At 38.6% G+C, this 21,498-nt stretch overlaps 1 protein-coding gene across 1 annotated transcript; it reads right to left on the bottom strand.

Annotated features, from left to right (window-relative positions):
- Positions 1 to 2,833: 2,833 nt before the first annotated feature.
- stk11 (serine/threonine kinase 11) lies at positions 2,834 to 21,236 on the bottom strand. Its single transcript, XM_032565029.1, has 11 exons — positions 21,092 to 21,236; positions 18,538 to 19,486; positions 12,935 to 13,018; positions 12,671 to 12,760; positions 11,767 to 11,899; positions 10,701 to 10,837; positions 10,495 to 10,622; positions 8,076 to 8,133; positions 7,195 to 7,388; positions 4,173 to 4,419; positions 2,834 to 3,525 (listed from the first exon to the last, which is right to left on the bottom strand). Exons 2-10 carry the CDS (start codon positions 18,819 to 18,821, stop codon positions 4,211 to 4,213), a joined length of 1,317 nt encoding a protein of 438 aa, XP_032420920.1. The 5' UTR covers positions 18,822 to 19,486; positions 21,092 to 21,236; the 3' UTR covers positions 2,834 to 3,525; positions 4,173 to 4,210.
- Positions 21,237 to 21,498: the final 262 nt, after the last annotated feature.

The raw sequence follows: 21,498 nt of genomic DNA, 5'->3' as shown, positions 1-21,498 counted from the left end.
GGCAGCACTGAAGGTGAAAAGCTCTCCTAGTTGCATTTGAGTTTCTCACCAAGATGAAGAAGAAAATGGATTTCAAAGCTGTGGTTTGGGTTAGTGCGACAGACTGGCGACCTGTCCAGGGTGACCCCGCCTCTCGCCCGAAACGTTCACTGGAGATAGGCACCAGCAGCCCGCCCGACCCCTCTAATGGACAAGCGTGTACAGAAAATGGATGGATAAAAGGATGGCTTGGGTTCGGGTTTATACAGGTGAGAGAATGATGCTGCGTCCTCCATGTCTGCATTAACGAGTAGCAATGAAATGGAGAAGGCTGGTTAGTTGACTTAAAAAATACTTTCTTCTAAAACATTTTGTTTTGATGTTTTTTTTTTCCGTTACAAATATCTGACAAGTTTAAACCTTTATGTTTCTGCTTGAAAAGTGAAGTTTCTAAAGAGTTTATTTTTTTAAAATTATTTTTAAATATCCTTATTGATTCCCAAACCTACTAAAAGTGGCATCACTTTGTGATCTTTAAATCTTACAAGGTGCTACGTTGATAAAGTTTTACTTACTTCACCAGGAGAATATTACAAATTTTAGAAGACCAGAATAAAATCTGACAGGAAACATTAGTAAGTAATTAAAAATGGCAGCTGACGAGGGAGGCCTTCACACTTACAGTCCGATTGCTTCTTTATCTTTTGCATTATTCCTGGATTTCACACCTTAAAGACAGACTTCTTAAATAACTTTGAACATCACAGAAGCATGGCATATTAAACCGGGGTGAGTAAAATGTTTACATTCAGGTAAGGCTTTACAGTTATAAAACATCTTCTATCAGCTGAACTCAAGCAGGTCCACTAATTTTCCCTTTAGTTTCCAACATTAAGAAAATATTTTGAAACTATTAAACAGTGCAACCTCGACTGAAAGTGTGATTTTAAAGATTAGCTGCTGCTTTTATCTGCATCATTACCAAACATAATGCACAACAACCCCAGCATGTTCCTCCAAAACTAAAAAAATAAAACTCACTCATCGAGTTCCTGTGTAACTTCCAGATAGAAACAGTGGCCTTTTCCATCCACACTGCTTCATGTTATTATAAACATGTCAGTTTCTGCAGCATCGACAAAAATGAAGCCTTTGTGGCACAAACTGAAGCAAAATATACATTTTAGCCTCCCCCCCCATGATGACTCATTCGAGCTTGTGTGTGTGTGAGAGAGAGCTGGGTGTCTAAGCTTCACAATTAAACCAAACACATGAAGTGTGTCCTGCCGTACCAACCACTGGACTGAAGCGTTCACAGTGCCTCTCCATCCTCGCTGCACCCTTCCTGTCTCTGGCTGGAGGCTCAGGGCTGACCTTGCTGACGTGGAAAGCGCTGCTCTCCCTCCTCCCCTCACAGTTGTGACTCACCTGCTGATCTGTTCCCAGTCAGGAGCTCATGATGCACAAGAGAGGGGCAGAGCTCCCACAGATGTGATTGGTGCAAAACCTCCCCCCAAAAACAAACAAAAAAAAAAGTTTACTGGGCAGTTTTCGGCACCGACTGCCTTCAACTGAGCAGCATCTGCAAAGACTATCACTTGAAACAACTACAGATTTGATTCAGAGCAAAAAAAAAAGGTTTGATTTACAAAACTAAAATTGATCATTTAAGACCAATTTGCCTTTAATTAAAACCTGGAGAGCTGATGTTTTCCTTGCCATTGCAAGATTAATGTGTTTTACTAGTTATTGCATCTGTAATATTTGCAGTTATTTGATTGATATGACTTCAGCCAAGATATGCAATAAACCTCAACTAAATGTTTTTAGTTTGCAGTCTAAGCTGTTAGCAGCTGGTTTGATAGAGACGCACTAACCAGAGATTTTCTCTTGATTAGTTTTCTTACAAAAAAGAAATATCCTTAACCGTCTGTAGAAACTTCAAATGTTGTGTTTTTGATGTTTTGCCAGTTTTCCAATAAGTTTAGAGCAGGAGTCAGCAACCTTTGCAGTCCATAAAGCCAAGAAGATATCCTTCAATTGTAAAAGTAAAATATTTATATATTAGAATACAAAACAGCATAAAACCTTTATAATAAAGTGTTCAAGAGTCACTTGTGCAACCAGGCTACTTTAGCGCAAACTATATAAACAGAAACTAATGAGGAAAAATGTGCAGCTCACCTAAAAAAAAAACAGCATTTAAAAGTTTGAAAAGAAGCATTAGTAGTTCTGTCATAGAAATTCACTGACAACTTTGCAGAGCTGCTAAAGCCAACCTCTCTTTGAGCCATTATGATGAAATCATTTTTTGATTAAAGCCAGAGAGCCTCTGTAGAGGAGCTAAAAATGAAAATGTGGCTCCAGAGTCACAGGTTGCAGACCGCTGCTCGAAAAATAGACCCTTTACAAAGCAGTGATAATATAATTCCTCCATTTGTGTTGGACTCTAAATGAATACCTCCTGCAGCAAACGCTACTCCTGTTAAATTCTTTTCCAAAAAACCTTAAAATCAGCAGGACAGACATGAATGACTAAAAATGTATTGCCTGATTGGTGCATCGCTATTAATTAACCTATTTGCTTGAGTAATCTACGCCTGATTTCCTAGCTGACATGCCTCTCGCAGGTTACCTACTGTACTTTTAGTTAGTGTAATAGTCAATTGTTTGGTTTTGAAACCATATGGATTTTAAATCTGGGTATTCCTCTGTATCAGTACGTTTCTCTAAGCCTATTTGTATTAGAATGTAACAAAGAAATACAATAATAAAAGTTATTGATTGGCATTAAGTGAGGTGCAATGTGCAAAATATATTCCCAGCTAGCAAAAAAAAAAACTTGAGCAAAACAGACTGTTTGGGACACATTCTTTATAAATAATAATAATAAAAAAAAAATAAAATCACTGGAAAAATAAAATTTAAACCTAAATTAAGATTTAAGTCGGGGCTTCGCGAACCAATCGCCTTCCCTTTTCATTCAGCTCTGTACTGCATGCAGTTTATGTTGGTGGTCTTGCTATAATGATTACTCACAAAGTAGATTTAAATACAGAATTATCCATAGCTTTGCTTTTTTTTTTTTCTCCTCACTTTAATATTTTACACATCACAATGTGTATTAAAAATGGCCATCAGGGTTCAGTAAAAACAAAGGTAGTTGAAGAAACAGAAGTCGGGGGAGGGAAGGACAGGGGTCGGGGCTAGAGGGGCGTCTGAATCGTCCGGTGCAATACTTGGCCATCCGACGAGGATGACAGAACTGGGGGCAGGAGAGAGGGGGCTGAATAACCAGAACCGGATGACACAAGTTAAAAGGAGGCAAAATATTGGGAGAAAATAAACATCTTCACAGCAAGTGCCTCAGTCTCAGAGCAAACAGAACTTTTCATGCCATCCTTCTCCTCCCGGTCGAGCCTCCCTCCCCTCCTCTAGAGAGGCGATGCAGGCTGGCGGTCCGGGGAGGTGCGGGGACGTTAATGTCAGCAGGCTTCACTCCCAGCCATCAGGATTCCAGACAATAAGGGACGAAGACAGAATGACCTGAAAGAGAGAGAAAGAGGGGCTCGGATGAGAACGCGACAGACGTTCTCAGACGACTGGATTTTTACAAGGCGAAAACTAATTTGTAGCGTTAAACGGAAAGAGTCAACCCACAGGGTGAGAAAGACACAAACATCCCACAACCCACTTTATCTCATTCGGGATGAGTCATTGCCTGAACAAATTAATACACAGCATCTCTTCTGCACTGCGCCCGTGACAAACGGCCTCGCTCTGCGAGAGCTTCGGATGTGTGCAAGACGGAGAGAGCGGCTGTGGGTGGTAGCTGGAAAAAGAAGACAACCTGTTCGAAATTTGGCAAAATGCTTGAAGCGAAAACATGTCCTAGTTGATTTGAACAAGGAGCCCTGACAAGCAGTTGAAAAGATATTTGACAGCCTAGTCCAGAGGTGTTTTTGTGGCATAGAAAAAGGAAAAGAGCGAGAGAGATCGCTCTTGTATTTGTCAGAGAAGTGGTGATGAGTCAGAGAGCTGTAAGCTGAATACCAACTCTGTCTCTCAGTCCGTTTCCCTTCTACACTCCACTCTGAAACACGTTCCTCACTACAGTTTACTGGATCTGTAGCATATTGGAATATTGGAGGTTAGTTTTTTTCTTTTCTACAAACTCAGCGGTGATCACTTACCAGATGGGCTGCTGTCGTGGGAGAGGAACGGAGGGCTGTCATTGCTGTTTGCAGGTGGAGAGCTTGCGGATTTTGCTGGCTGTGGAAACTCCTTTACGTGAGGGGTTGGACGAGGAGGAGGACCTGCGCTCGGCTTTGGTCTTGCTGTTTAGAGACCCGGCGTCTGTCCCGTTCACACAAACTGGCTTGGCGACAGCTGGGCTGTGGTCTGCGTTCCCCTGATCCTGGTGTTCCTCAGCCACTTGCCCTGCAGGCAACGTAAAGCCTTAAAACAATGGCAACCAAAATCCCAACAGCTGACGTTCTTTGAAAAATAAAAAGCACCATTGCATGGATAATTTTGTCTCCCCAGATCGGGTGCTGCTAAGAGGTTAAGAACAGTCTAAAGCTGCGTTTCCTTTACAAATGTGTGCAAAACATTGTCAATATTCCCCTAATGTTGCAAAAACTGCACAAATTCGCCATTGCGGTGTTTCCATTAAATAAGAAATGCAATTAAAATCACGTGTGAATCAGTTTGTTGATGCCATAAGTCATTAAAAAACATGCCACACTGTCATCCTTCTACCACTTCCTGTTGTCTTCTTTCTCTTCCCCCCCAGTAGTAACATCCAGTAGTTAAGCACATGATTAGTGTAATATGAAAAAAGTTTCCACTGGAGTTTTGAAAATACACTAATTTCAACAAAGCTGGGAAAACAACCTCATCCTAGCGCAAAAACCTTTTTTTCCCCCCTGAAATTGGTGAGGTTCCTTTCAGCAAATTTATTTTCCTAATTCGAATTTGCTAAATTTTAAGGCCAATTGGAAACACAATTAATGTCTTCACAACTAGTGAATTTCCATCGGTTGTGCAGCTTAGCCTCCATGACCAACTAATCTGGATTTACACTAAAAGAAGATGTCAAGAGAGTTTTCTATTGACAGTAAGTCAATTTATTATAATCTCTAACGATTACTTCAACAGGAATCTCAAAGTCTCGTCTTCAAGGGTCGATGTGCTGCATCTTTTAGACACATTCCTAATCCTACACACCTGACTCAGACGGCTGAATTACCTCATCACCAAGCATTCAACCTATACAGAGCGAAGCTGTTGACCTTAATGCTTGATAATCGCATGTGTTGAAGCAGAAACACATAAAAAGCATCTGAACATCGGAATTTATGATCTTTCTACAAAAGAACTAGAAAATCTGAATCTCACAGACTTACAGTGAAACAAGGTCAAATACCCACACGATTTAAAAAAAAAAAAAACACTAACAGGAAATCCATCAAGTGAAAAACAGGTTCCAACCTTAATGTCACCTTTTGTTTTTTCATGCAGATGCATCAGTCAGCATGTGTGGCTGCTGGGCCTCTGAGAAAACCCCCACACACAAAAACTGCAACACTCAGGTAAAAATCACAGCAAAATACGGGTCGGAAATCACCTATAAAATCTTTTTTTATTTTTTTCCCCCCTCCCTGGTCCCTGGAGGTGTTCTAGTTTCTGCTACAGCAAAAACACAAAGTCCTTCGTTTTATTATTCAAGCTCCAGTTTCATTCAAATACAGCTTCCTATGAGGGACAATGCCCAGCATGTGTGGGAGTAAACCTTGGGAAACCATTCATAGTCCCAAACCGAAACCCTTTCAACTGGGCTATTTATAGCTGGCTTCATTCACATTCTGCAGCTCTGTTGGGTTTTTATGTGGGGCACCACTTCTAGATACCCAACACTGACTGCTGCATTTATATTACAGGCTGTTACCTAGCAACAGATGGAGGATCTCAAGTGTAGAGGGGAGGTATGATGAAAACAGAGTTAGGAAACGAGTTAAAGCATTCTGTTAATGTCTCTTCTCCCAAACATCTGTCAACTGTGGCTACAGTTTGTAAACACGGCTAATTAATAGAAACCTTTGCTGCATGTTAAGGAAATTAAAAAGAGATTACACAAATGCAGCTTGGATATTGCCCACACACTCGCTTGATTTGGTGATGGACCTTATTCACAGCAGGTTGTTTCAATTCATTTTCAGTAACACTTAGTGGCTACATGCGTCCAACATTTTAAAACGGATGTAATAAAATATCCAGTCAGGTGATATTGGAGATCTTTAAAAATAAAGACATATCCTACCCAAATCGCCACCTATGTAAACAAAAACATTGACCTTTAAAATAAAAATCAATAAATCTGCAAAGAAACTCAAAAGATTTCAAAGAATCATTCAAGTTGCTCAATTTGGTAACCGAGTATCTGTCCTGTAAAGTGGAAATGATGATGTGAGATGGACGGATCACTCACAGCACTGAATCCTCAGACCAAAACCAGACAGAGAATGAATTTAAAAAAGTAGGAAACATTTAAGTTTCAAGATTAAAGCCAGAGCAACACTTTATTGCTGGATTTGTAAACCAAAATGTTTCAGCTGGAACCCAAGAGAATATAAAGCCTCAAAGACAAAACTGATTCATAAAAAGGGAAATGAGAGAGATTTGTTATAAGTTTCCTTAACAAAAATGTCAATTAGTTTGGTTCTGGTTGAAAGAGAAATCGAAATATGAGTGTTTTGAAGGAGAAATAAATAATAAGAAACAACCACTGAATCGTCACTTCATCGCACTCTTATAGGACGAGTTGAAGGAATCTACAGGAATCTTAATTTAGATTTAGAAATCTAGTCTGGTGAAATCCCACTTAGGTTTATGTCTCAGAAATCCAACTTTACACACTGTGGGTTTAAATCTAAACTCTTCAACATGCTACAAGATGATGAACTTATTAACTCGCTGCTAAAAACAACTAGAAACCATCCGACATTAATTATGCTGAAGCCTCAATTAAGGTAATCTAAACAGCAAAATTAAGATTAGAGAGCTTGGATTTTATCTGTTTTCGAGGAGACAACTAGAATTCATCAACCCGGTGCCTTTAACTGTATTAAAATCTTTCGTTTTGTTTTGCTAGTTTGTCTAATTTAGACTTTCACCGACAGCTCAGAGGTGCCGATAGCAGAGACTCTGACTCACCTGGCACTGTGAAGTCCTGAGTGTAGATGATCTCATCCTCTCCATCATAGAGCTCGTCGTCGTCATCCTCCGTGTAGCCGTGCAGATCCTCTAGGTAGGGGACCACCGTCATACTGCGCCACTGGTCCCTGCTCTCTGCACTGGCAGGGATGGGCACCGGGCGCTCCGACGGAGGATGTTTCTTTCGCACCCAGCTGACGAGAGATTGACGGGGATGAAGGTGTGATCAAGAACACAGGAACCGCTGGTTTACAGCATTTTATACCTTTGGGTTTGGTTTAATGTGCATCGAAATTTGGAGCCAGAAACTACACCCTCTTGAGCTCGGATGAACAACAACATGAAAAACCTAGAAAGTCATTATTAAAAACTATCGGAGAAAATGGGCTGGCTCTCAGACTACAAGGTCCCCGGTTTCAATATATAGTGCTGAAGTTAAAAACGAAACAATTACAAAAACGTTAAAAGCATGGTTCACATTTTGGTTTTCAATACATCTAAAACCAAAATATTAACAGCTCTTATGTTAGGCAATTGGTGCAACAGCTACAACTAAGCAAGACATGGCAACAAATCCAGAAGTGTGTTAAAAATAAAAATAAAGCATTTTAAAAGTTCAATAAGGTAAAACAAATCTAAAACAAAGTGATATGTTTGCAAATATAAAGAATGGGATTCATTTTTTGCCACAATGCTCTAATGTATGCTTCCTATGTTTTAGTTCTTTTGTTATTAATCTAATGTCTTCACTTTAAAATATTATTTTTTCAATATGTTGTGACACATAAAGTCTTTCTCTGGGTGTACTTTTTACTGCAGCAGATACTTTTATGCCAACCGCATTCTCTGTTCAAAAGGAAGAAAAACAAAAACACACTTACTTGTGTTGCCTTATATTCTGTATGGAAAACCTCTTTGCAGGATCATACTCAAGCATTCCTGGAAAACACATTAAACGGTGGATTAAATCACTTTACCAAACAATTCTTCACTTCTCTCTTCTCACCGAATTTTGATAAGCTGGTTGGAAACCAGAAATGTGGGGGGAAAGATGCTGAAATACTCAGAAGCTCTTTAATTCATTCTTTCAAAAGACAAATATTTTAATGCACTCTGTTTAATTTTAGTCATAGTAAGGAAACATGAACACAAGTAGCCCTTCAAGTGCGTTTTTGTGCCTTAATTGTTGTAAAGCTGAGTTTCAGGGTGATAATGCAGAAGTGATGTGGCGCCTTTTTTACTAATAATGCAGCCGTCAGCCGCTAAGCAGAAAAGGGCAGAATGCGGAGAGCTGATAGTAGTGCTGAAGGACACCTTTTGTGGCGCTGGGCTTATTTTAGACCATGCAATTATGGACTGACTATCTCTCAGGTGCTGCGTCATCAAAGACAGACGTCACACTCACAAAATGGGGGCCAAGTCTGTTTTCAAACAGCACAGATTGCCTTTTTTCTTTTTTCCTTCCTCCATTGTTATGAATCCAACGCTCGATGCGAACGAGGTTGTTCAAATGGAGCGCAGGTGGATTTCAGTTTGAAGAATCTGCACATGAGGCTGGATTTCTTCTTAAAGCATTTAGCTTCTACTAACGGGTTTTACCTTAGCTGCTGCAAACATAATCTTCCCAACATTCTTCTTGACTTATAAGCATGCACGACAAAGAATTTCTTTTGCAGAAAATAAAAACCAGAGACTCTCGAGTTGTTTCTAGTTTTAAGGAGGGGAAAAAAATAATGCAGTGTTCATCTGGGTAAAAGCAAAGCCCGACTATAGAGTGTTTATTATTCTGCTTCAGATCAATGGAAACCACGTCAGCAGCTGAAGGGATTTCTACTGTTAGGAGGAAGCCAAGCATGTACAGCAGATACTCTTACTGTCAAGGTCACAGCGCCACCTACTGGGTGTATACTGGAAAGACCAGTATCGAACATTTTATTCACAAAAGAGGAGAACTTGGATTTTTTTTTAATCCAAAAACAACAAAATGATGAAAAATCTTTTTCATACAATTGCTTAATTTTGCACAACCAACCCTCCTTATAAGACCGCTCTGAAATTACATGCAGAGGAATGATCTGTAAAAGTATTCACACCCCTTGAACTTTTTAGATTTTTGTCACAAACTGTGACTAGGAGCCTTCAGAAGTTACTTGCTTAGTGAAACAGACAAACTGCAGGTTTTTCTCTGTAAAAAAGTGAAAATTAACCATCATTTTCTATCTACTTTACAATAGCATGGTACTTTGTGTTAGTCCATTACAGGGATGCATCACTTTCAAAAATCAAAAAGCTATTTTTGTCCCTGGTTCAGTAAAATAAAACTCATTTAGAGCTGCTAATGTCACATCATCTTTAGGGAAAAGACGACTTGTAATTTTTCATCTAGAGTAGGAAATTTGTTATTTGTTCAGAACCAGCATTTTATTTCTATTTTTAGGTTTAGAAAGAGGACAAAAAAAATTGGATATATCACAAAATAACTTATTAGTTGAATTCTGTTATGGAAATGCAATAAAAAAGAAAATCTGCTTCAGTCTGCCCTTGCTTATTATACCTTTACTTCTCAAGTTTTGGTCACAGTTATTATTTTTAGCCAAAGATTATGAAGCGGCACTGTGGACGGTCCAGAGAGCCACAGATTGAAACTTCTGATATATAGCATAAAACGCTACACAGACGTTTGAAAGAAAGTGAAACATGGAAAAATTCAAGGGGTATGAATTTAAATTAGGTATTAATAATATCTAATAATTTTTTTATTAAGGTTACAGAGTAAAAAAAGAAAAAATTAAAAAGGTTCAGAAACCCCTATGAGATGTTGTTGCATCATCATACAGTACAGACCAAAAGTTTGGACACACCTTTTAATTCAATGAATTTCCTTTATTTTCATGACTATTGACATTGTAGGTTCACACTGAAGGCATCAAAACTATGAATAACACATGTGGAAATATGCACTAAACAAAAAAGTGTAAAACAACTGAAAATACCCCTTATATTCTAGTTTCTTCAAAGTAGCAACCTTTTGCTGTGATTACTGCTTTGCACACACTCTGCATTTTCTGGATGAGCTTCAAGAGGTAGTCACCTGAAATGGTTTTCACTTCATAGGTGTGCCCTGTCAGGTTAATAAGTGGGATTTCTTGCCTTATAAATAGTCATGAAAATAAAGAAAACCCATTGAATTAGAAAGGTGTGTCCAAACTTTTGGTCTGTACTGTATATATGTGACTGTTGCCTGAATTGTGTTTTTTTGATAATCCTGTTTGTTCTGGCTCGGTTCAGAGCCGTGCTCACCTCGCAGCAGGTCCGACAGGAGAGGCCCACACTCCTCAGGAATAGTGTAGTCTCCTTTACCGATGTTTTCAAATAGCTTATAGATGTTGTCACCCTCAAACGGATAAAGACCTGTTGTTATGTTATATCTGAGCACAAAGAAGCACAAGTCAGGAGTCAGAGTTTAGTAACAGAGTGATGTAAGCATCTTGGTAAGAGTGACTCACAGTGTTACTCCCGCAGACCAAATGTCCACTTTAAACCCTGAAAAGGTGTCCAGTCCGTTGGCGATCTCTGGGGGCTGGAAGGCCGGCGAGCCCTGACTCGTACGACACGTGTCATCTTCTGCAAATGGGTGAAGGGCCTGAAAATGATGGGAGAGGAGATGCAATTGTGCTGAATTTTTGCTTGAGTATTTCTTCATCTGAAAGAGTAATTAAGTCATATTGTAGTTTATTGTGACTGTATTCATAAAGGCAAATTATACAGGTGAGAAACTACGGCTGGAATTTTATCAACAAGAGAAATCTTCAAGCTTTTGTGTATAGTTTCTTTTTTATAAAGCATTTTTCTAATGTATAAAAACACATGCAAACTTCAGTGTATCCACTTGGGATTTTAAATGACAGAACAACAAAGCGGAGCACAATCATGACAGGAAGAACAATTTTACTCTTAACACCTGCAACTAAAATCCAGGGCAACATATTATTTATAGAGATCACTACGCAAGCCTACACAGTCTGAAATGTGACCTAAGGATAAATGAAGCCGTTCTGTGATTTGGTTCTAAAACAATATGCAAACATTTTAGTGTTTTACAGAGCACTGATCCAAGTTGAAGATAAAAATACAGCTAAATAAATCCTGGGAGGAAACCTGCAAGAGGCTGCAGGGAAAAGTTTCATCTTCCGACAGGATGACACCAAAGGTCTGTATTATTATTATTATTATTATTGTTGTTTTTCAGCCAGAGCCGAAACTAAATGGCTTGAATCAACGCATATTAATGAACACTTAAAGTCTAGACAAATGGGAATCCGTGGAAATGATAGTAGATGCTCTCATCTTGAACTTGACAAAAGGTGATAAAGTTAAAACTATATTAATATACTGTTAATATAAAGCATTAATGCTTTTGCAGGGAACTGTAAACAAAAGAAAAGAACTGACCATATAACTCATAGTAATTGAATAATCTGTGCTTTTACAGAGATAATTAAAACCTCCAGCTAACTGCGAATGACAGATGGTTGAAGTGATGAAAACTAATCGTGATGGACTTCAGCTTACCTCTGCTACTCCAAGGTCGGAGATTTTAAGAGACCCATCTGTGGTCAGCAGCAGATTTCCTGGTTTAATGTCTTTATGAACTATTCCCTGGCTGTGCAAATATTCAAGGCCATTTATGAGTTGGCAAAAGTACCTGCAGAGAAGCAGCAATAAAAAAAAAATCACAGGGATTTATGCATGTGCTTCAAAGAGAAGCAGAAATACAGCAGCTGTTCAGAGAAAAGCCACATTTTATTATTGCTGAAACAATCAGATTCATAATGATGAATTAAATGATGTAATCGTTTACTAATTCAGTAATTGATTAAACGCTAACTGGAGTACAAAGACTCAAAAAAAAACTTGCTGAAAGAACACAGAGCAGTAATTAAGTCAAAACTTAATCATTATTTCTTTTAAAAAATTTAATTATTTATTTGCACCTTTTAATGCATTTCTAATATTCTGTGAAAAGTGGTTAAATTAACAATCTTCCAAAATGCCAATTTTTTTTACCAATTAATTGATTAATTGTGAAAATAAGAGATAGATAAATCGATACTAAAATAATCAGTTGCAGCCCTCCAATTTATAGAGAGCATTGTCAAAATATGAAACCAACATAGTAGTTTTATTTTTTTAATGGCAAAGCGCATAAACAATTACCAATTTCAACAAACAGCGGTGTGATTAGAAAGATCTTCATCAATCATTAGAAGCATTCTGGCGGCGATGAGGCGTCGAGTCTCTGGTTGGTTATTTTAACATTATTGACCCTGCAGACGCCGATCTAAACTTAGGCCTGGAGAAGCAGCAGCAGCAGCAGGGCTCAGACTAAATATAGCCGAGAAGCTCAGAGAAAGAGCGACTTGAGGAGGAAGAAGAAGAGGAAAGGGCAGAGGGGAGGAAAAAATGAGAGGCTTACCCGTGAGCTTGAAATACTGGAAACCTTTTCTCTGGGACGCTGTCCAGCATTTCTTGCATTCCACAAACACAATACTCCATCACCATATACGTGAGGTAGGAGTTGAGGAGAATTTGCCACACAAACTGATAATTTGATTAAAAAAGAGCCAATAATTAGGGTTCAAAACAAGCAACAACAAAAAAAATAGGGATAAGAAAATGAGCCTAAATTCATAACAATAAATGTTAATAAAATCTCATTGAATACGAGGCGAGAGGATATATTTTCTGCTTCTCTTCATTGTAGAGTACGTCGACTAACTGGATCACATTCTTATGTTGAAGTCTTCTTAGCAGCTGAATTTCCCTATAAATGAAAACAAGAAAAAAAAGACATTGGAAAAAAAAAAAGAACTACAACATTAGAGCTTTGATGTACGATTTAACGGTGGCACATTTCTGCTTGAATGCAGGCAAAATGGCAGATATACATCAGGACTCCAGTTGAAAAGTGCCGCTATAAAGAACATGATCACAGTCTATTTTAATAACTGCTGCCAGGAGATGTGAGAATATTTTCCACTGCGATCCAAACATGGATCTTTCTTGTATTTGAAGCTTGCTATGCCATTAACTCACACGTTCATATATTGCAGTGATTTCTATCAGTATAGCCCGTCTAATATGGGTACAAATCAATATTTGAGGAGATGCAGCAATGAAAATCTCCTGGGATTTAAAACAGGGGTGTCAAACTCCAGTCCTCAAGAGCCGCTGTCCTGCAGTTTTTAGATGTGCCACAGGTACAAAACAGTGGAATGAAATGGCTTAATTACCTCCTCCTTGTGTAGATCAGTTCTCCAGAGCCTTGCTAATGACCTAATTATTCTATTCAGGTGTGTTGCATCAGAAGCACATCTAAAAGTTGCAGGGCAGTGGCTCTCCAGGCCTGGAGTTTGACACCTGTGACTTAAAATACTAGATCTTAATGGAAACGGCACAAAATAAAAACTATAAACTCAAAAAGACAAAGGCCCCCACATCCAAATGTGTTAGATACACGTTTTGTACCAAACAGTAAAGAGACGGGATTCTTCTGACTTGATTATACATCAAAATTTTATTCATAACTAGTGGTATTTATAATATATTAAGAAATATTAACATTTTCCTTATTCCACCATTAGCAGTGACACAAGCAAAGTTTTAAGTGACATTTCAGGTTTGTTGAAAGCTGAGAAGCTGCTAGCTTCATTCTTGCGTATCGATGCAAAATATACCACAAAAATCTAAACCCCAGGTGTTTTGTTAATTAACCCATTTTACCAACCCTTATTTTGAGCTGCTGATGGTTCCGAAGTCCAATTAAAAGCCAATACAACCACGTGAAACAACTCAAATCTAAAGTGGTTTAACAATCACCAAAAAGCCAAACAGATTTTTGTTGGCATACTTTTGTACGGTAGGTTAATGATAAGAGTGCGACATCATAGGTACCGACGCACGTCTGATGAACACTAGTTTGAGAATACCAACTCTACGGTGAAATAAGTTTTTCTCTAAGCTGAAAATGATGTTAAAGAAGTTTAGATCCTGGCCATGCTCACACTGGTGTTTAGTGAAATGGAGATTTTTTTGACTTGTCTTTTCTACCATTAAATAAGTCAGATTTGTAAATGTTGGCAGGCAGCTGGAGAGTTTTACAAGGAGAATCTTCTTTTTCCAGGAAAACGTGTAACAACAACATAATGGCTGAAATTGTGATTAATGACTAACCCGTATTCTTTTAACTCCCTCTCCTTTCTTTTCATTCATTACAGTGTCTCTCCTCAAACTGACACACACCCAGTGTGTAAACTTTAGTATCTCTGCCACTAAAAATAAACACCAAGTGTGAGCATAAAGGGCAGTGACAATCTACCCAACAGGCCAAAAATACATTAGGATGCAGAATTTGCAAGCAAGGCACTTCAGACCTTATATAGTAGAAAGTACTGCATCTTAGCAGACAAGATATTAAACAGCCCTAATATTTACTATGTAGAAAAACACATGAAATACACCTACTAAAGTGGTTCCATCTTTGAGTAGAAGTTGTTCTTATTTTATAATCTGCTACTTTACTGATCTGTGTGACACAACTTCTCTTTGTTTCATACGTAAACATGTGATATAATTACGAGCAGAGAAAACTATAAGTGTTTCACAGCAGAAAGGGTTGTTGAATTAAAATCACTGCAGGCTGCAGCTTTTACACTATAGAAAAGCCCAGAGTTGACAGCAGCAGCTTTTAAGTCCTGAAGTCAGTAGTGCTTTCGACCTCTCTGGTTTCTGTAACTTCATAAACTGTGGCTTTGATTCAATTCAATCTTCATCTTTGACAATGGATATTGTGAGTCTTTGTTTCACACAAACACACCAGCAGTTGTTGCTGCATCACTGCACCAGCTGAAGTAGTTTCTCCGTGCACAGTCAAAAGAAAAACATGATGACGGTAACTAACCAGTAATTATCTACCCCGATTCAAAGACGTAAAGTGTCTTTCCTCTCCAGCTGAACAAGCTCAGACGACATCCCACATGCACCGCTTGTGTGTTTGGCACCGCATCCCCACAGATACTCATTTCCATCAGAGTAACATAACAGAATCTGTGCTGACACCGGAGGATCAGTCACTGCTGCAGTCCATCTGCAGCTCAAATTTGTACCGAAAGACCTTGTGCACTACTGGCCCGCAGGCTGCGGCGCTGACAGGATTGCAACACTCAGCGATACTGAGGTGGCTGCGGCGCAGCAGCGGCACAAACAGATTATCCGAACCTCAATCTATGCTGCGCTGGGCTCCAGAGGTGTGTTTGTGTTCATTCTGCGTTCCTGTCATTCCAGACAGGCATTCACAGACTGTTGCCATAGAAACAGAAGTGGCATTGCTCAATCAGTAGCAGCGTGAGCACGCCCATCCCAACAGCAACACGCTAGAAAGAGAAACCATTTCATTAACAAGGACACTGTGAAGCTGCTGAATGCAGAGGTCATTTCTATGCTATCCGCAAATCTAAAGGCAAACGCAAAAGTTGTCACCTAAAACCAATCGTAAGTAATAATTAAAATACATGAACCACTTGAAAAGTTCATACTTCATTTGACATGTCTGCCTACAATACATATTTTACATAAATAAAGTTATAAAAGAGGAGATAATAAGTTATGTGACTAATTTTCAAAGAAAGCAGCAGTATGCATTCGTGGAAAAGATGATAAATGAGAAACTGTTACTGTTGCTATAATTAGGGAAAGTGAGGGGTGCTGCAAAAAAAACAGATTTTTTTCTGCAAGTCATGTTAGTGGCCTACTATTTAGGCTGCTAAGTAAACCTACCTTTTAAATATTTAGGTCAATATTTACTGTATCATGTAAAAGCATGAGTCAAATACCGGCATCAAGGTACAAAAAGTTATTCTTTCGGCAGCACTGCATTTTCAATGACAATGTTCAGATGAGACGCCAAAGAAAGTGTCAGAGAGCCAAGAGTTTTCTATCCAACAAATTTCTGTAGACTGAGAGCTAGATGACTGGTGACTGTTTGGGATATGGAGGAAAAGATCTGCTCAACAAACAAACTCTGAAATCAATCTCCAAAACTTGTTTTTAGTTAGTGTTACCGTGGTGATGTAGCAAAACTATATACTGAAAAAAAGACGCCTTCAAAATAACGAAACTCTTCCAATTAAGCTGTTAGTTTATAGAACAGCTCTCCAACCAGCAGGAACACGACGATATGCAGTCTGCATACCGATCAATAACTGCTGTAGCTTTCTTCTCCTTGCTCTCCTGCGTGTTTCTTTCCATCCAGTATTTTATGTTTACATTATAACAACATGAAGTTGACATAAACATCAACAGAAAACATCATCAAGTATGAAGGTGCCTCATCCACTATGGGTCGGCGACAAAGCACTGCAATTTGTGAACCCTTTTGCCTCAGGTCACGCCTCGAGTGCGTTCTGCCCAGAAGCCACCAGAGAGAATTTTCTGCCTTGAAGCCACATTCTGACAGCAATGCTTGAAGAATGAACTGAAGTGTGCGGCAAGGCGACAGCTGACGTGTTTGAATGGTTCTTCGTTTTCATTCTGTGAAAACGTGAGCAATCCATCTCAAATAAAACACCACTAATTAATGCAGATAAAACTAAATATACAGCATGGCACAGTTTGGTGGGATATGCTGCACTGTATTCTAATCCCAGTAGTTTTAGAAAGACAAAGTAGCACTGAAAAAGCAGTGGTAGTGATGGAGAACTACAGCTGCAGCCTGGACAGATCGGTCATTAACCAACAGCAAATTGTAGTTTGACTACAAGTTGTCAGTATAAAAATGGTAAACTTCAACCAAAGTCAAGGGAATCGAATAAAACCAGAAACCGCATCATCCACAAAATCTGTCATTCACAGTGAATACAGCCTGATCTCTGTTTTAAATGTGGCCTAAAAACATTCAGCGCTTCGTAGGCTCAGAGTGAACTCATTCTGACAGTTTTCTAAGAGTAAGTCTAATATTAGTACAGCCCCACAGTGAAAGACTGAGGTAATATTTAATAAGACTGATGTGATTAAAACCCCGGCTGCTCGTTAGAAAATGGGTGAAGCAGAAAGCATTTGGGTAGATATGCAGGATGACCACACATGAGCGACAGTACGACTGGTAAAGAGACTAAATAAACAAAAACTAATATCAGACAGTTGCTACGAAGATCATGGTTAAGATTTTATACAAAACATTTTCTGTCATCTTCTCTTAACCCTTGTTCACACCAGTTAAAGAGACAATACAAATAATACAAAACAAGAACTCAGTGTTAAAAAAATATTTGGCATTAACTTCAGTTTCCTTTAACCAACCCATTAGGACTGCATCCAATAGATTACAGTCTGAAACTACATTAAGTGAATGCTCAATAAATAAGAAAAACAAACTTCGTGTTTGTAATCTATAATCCTACGCATTCACTTCACAGATATAGTAAAAAGCGATGAATTTCAGTGATTCTTTTATGAGGTGAGATACCAAACCTTCCGTCAGAAAATGTTCAGGCATAAAAAAAGAATCAATAAACGGTGTGCTAATTGGATTCTTAATTGTTGTTTAAAACATGGTGAATAAATGATGAGACAAGCACGACAAGACAATGTGAGAAACATGAGCGTGCCTTAACAGGTCATAAGAAACCTATGAAGCACAGTGCCTTGCGAAAGTAGCATATCCCCTTAGACATTTTGTTACGACTAAAAACAATGCATTTTGTTAGGTTTTTACATAAGCCAATAGAGCTGCAGAGAACCACAGCTCAAGGATAAGAATGTGCTGCAATGACGACTACAAGTTGTACACTTCGTAAAGTTATGAAACAGTGACAACAGGAAAGTAATTGTTAAAAGTAAGCTTAAAAACTCCAGCTTGTATTTTGATAATTTGGAAATCTAAGATCCTCTCACTCCAAGCTAACAGAGTTTGAGCTACTTTCAATAATGGCAACAAATTCAGTACAAAGCTGGAAGAGCCATATACCAAGACTCACAGCTGAAAATTTCACCAAGACGTAATAAAAGATATTGACTTGGAGGGGTTTAATATAAATTCATACCCAAATGTTTAAATGTTCATATAAAAAATGTTTTGAAACAATATTTTCCTTAAAAAAATACATGTTAATTTGCATCTTTCACAGACAAGTCCACCCCTTCGAAAGACTGAAATGTGAAAATCTTTAATAGCGATGAAAACTTTTGCAAGACACAGCACAAACTAATATCACTAAATCATCAGTGAGAAATCTTTAAAGCTTCCAGAGAAAAAGCAAAAATGAAAACAAGAGAAGCAGAACTTACTTTTTAACATTGGCTTCTCCATTGGGAATCCGTCTAAGCTTCTTCTTCTTCAGTATCTTGACAGCCCTGCGACAAAGTGTCTCTGAGTCCAGCATTTCTTTTACTTTGCCATAAGAGCCTTCCCCCAGCAGGTCCCCCATCAGGTACTTCCCTATCAGCTTGGCCCTCTTCCTCCGCGGCTGATAGATCACCTCGGTAGAGTCAATGCGGTGAATGAACGTATCCATCTCCATGAGTTCATTTTCATTGAGATACTCGAGACGAGGCAGGTCGCCGTCACTCATGATGACGAGATTTACAACAGCTTAATCCTTGGGTGCACGGCAAAAGGTTTGCAAACGGACTGCTGCTGAAGCGTAATCTGCTGTTAACCCTTTAAAACTAGACTAAGTAGATCCATGAGTGGAGATAAACGAACGAAAACCAGATAAAAAAAAAACTGTGAAAACAGGTGAAAGTGAAATGGAGCCTGAGGGCTGAGGAAACAGCTGGGTGAACAACCTGAAACCTGTAAACATTAGGATCTTTTTTTTTACTCAATAGGGTTTTAAAAAAAAAGGTGCAGAACAAACTGGCTCCAGTGCTGAGTTAGTGTTTAATACTATTCATTGTGAGCTAGGTTTGTTATGATTAATGCTGAACGGAAATCATGGAAAAGGCTATGATTTCACAATTTAATTCTGATCAGTCAGTCTCAATAATCTGTTTAGGATTCTAATACCCCACGACTTTAGGTAAAGGCCACCAGTCTTTCTTTAAGGCTTTACAGCAACGCATTTCTATCAGAGGTCCATACTAAAGGACTTAAAGTGTGCATATGGCTGGACTGGATTCAGTGTAGATCAGCAACCGAAGCTGTAGTCGACTCCAGAAGGTTGACTGGACCATCCAATATGCTGAACCGTTCTTAGGTGTCCTCCATGTCACCACAGTTTCCCCAGCATGGCATCTGAAGAATGGCCACAATAACAGATTCAGTTTAATTCAGTTATAAGTTGCTTTAAAATAAAAACATAAGCAATTTTAGATAAGCATGTTAATCTTATTCACTTCATAGCTACCATAAAACAGGGGTAAGACTGCAACTGTTCAATGTGACGCCACCATTTGAGCTTTTTACTGAAACATTTGGGTCTAAAATGTGCATTAATTTTTACCTTTTTCTTTCAATAGTCTGCCACAACATATTCAACCAAAGCATGTGCTTAAAGCTTAAATTCAGTGGTATTTACATCCTAACTTGAGGAAGAGTTTATAAATTACAGTCCCTAACATGCAGAATCCCTCTAATGTGGATAACACACTCAGTCTCTTTGTTGAATGCAAGTTTTTGGCTATTCATATAATAAACCCACAACAAAACCATAACACATTTTCACGTTGAAAGATAACTTGCTTTGATCTAAAACATTTTCATTGCATCGCCGCTCTGAGATGTCCAAAGCTAGAGATTTGTTTCCGTTTTTAACTTCTCCAACACTTGATTCTTGCTCTTGATGATGCTGGTCGTTCTCACACTACTGAGGCCTTCACAGAACAACTGGATTCATACCGACATTAAATTACACACAAGTAAATACCAAGAAGACAATTAGGCACCAGAGCAAAAGGGACTTTATGCAAATGCACTAAACTTTTTCTACTTAAATTTGGATACATTGTGAAAAAGATGTATTATTTTCTCCGTTTTACAAATATGCAGTATTTGTGTTGATTAACTGTATAAAATGAAGTTTGAAGTTACAATGTACAAAATACAAATGGGATCAAGGGGAATGAGTACTTTTGCAAAGTATGTACACAAAAGCCTCAACAATTAAGCTACATTTATTCCACTTCTGTGGCTACATTTAAAAATAACAATGGCAGAAATGCACCTGTAAAAAAATTTAAATTCAAATATAATTTTATGTTTCACAAGGCACGGTGTTGTCCTGATGCCAACTTTTGTAACAACTGTATTACTAAACAGCTGAACTAGCAGAAATGTAAACATCTGAAGGCTGTAGGCTAAGTTTGTTTAGCAACTCTGGCTGAATAAAAAAAAAAAAAATTCTAATAGAAATGTTCGCTTCGTGGGTTCATAAAGAGCCAAAAATCTCAACAACCTCAGCTTGTTTTGTACCAAAACCAACAGAAACGCGTTTGTGTTCACCCGAGGGCTGACGGTAGAAAATCAAGAGGGGGACGAGCGAAACGTCGTCACACAAGTGCAGCTAAGGGCTGGATGTACAGCAGCGGCGGCTGCTATCCAACTTCATTTGCCGGGTGAATCGGCGGCATACTGGGTTATGAAAACAATGTTATTTGACTTTGCTGCATTATGTTCATCCCACAGCTGAACGGACACTGGCTTTAACCACCTGCACACTCCTAGAAATGCATATACACAAAATACTGCAGGTGAAGCAAGCTAATGCAAGCTAACCGACAGCTAGCAAGACGCTCAGATTCCAATGTAAACTGCTAACTAGCCATTTAACAAGCTAACTAGCTGCTGCTGCAGAATTTCGCCTAAATCTACAAGCATGTCTTAACTATGAGCTTTACTCACCCACTGCGTGGCCGTCCTCGACAAAAACTATTGCTCCTCTCGTCTGACACAATACTAATAAAATTTTCTGACTATTCGTGCTACTCTTGCCTCTCAGGTTGTCGCCATCTTGTTTACCTCCCCCCTGAACTCGCCCCACACGTTACTGCGTCAAATCAAAGTTTTCAGTGAGGAAACGACCTCTGCTACCTTTTGTTCACTTAGTCATTCACTTCAATTATTTATTTACATAAACATGAATGATTACTGCGGAGAGGTTTTATGGAATTGCATATTTAAATGACCACATTTTATATTTTTTTTCAAAATTTTCTTTTTTTTTTTTTTACTTGTTTTCGGTATGAACATCCTGAATTGAGTAGATGGAGCCCAGTGCAGTTTAGTATAGTCCCAAAAACCTATTAATT

This window comes from Xiphophorus hellerii, chromosome 6, assembly GCF_003331165.1.
Source record: "Xiphophorus hellerii strain 12219 chromosome 6, Xiphophorus_hellerii-4.1, whole genome shotgun sequence".
Lineage (NCBI taxonomy): Eukaryota > Metazoa > Chordata > Actinopteri > Cyprinodontiformes > Poeciliidae > Xiphophorus > Xiphophorus hellerii.
Note: the sequence above shows the minus strand (reverse complement) of the source record. Positions and strands in the feature narration are given on the sequence as shown.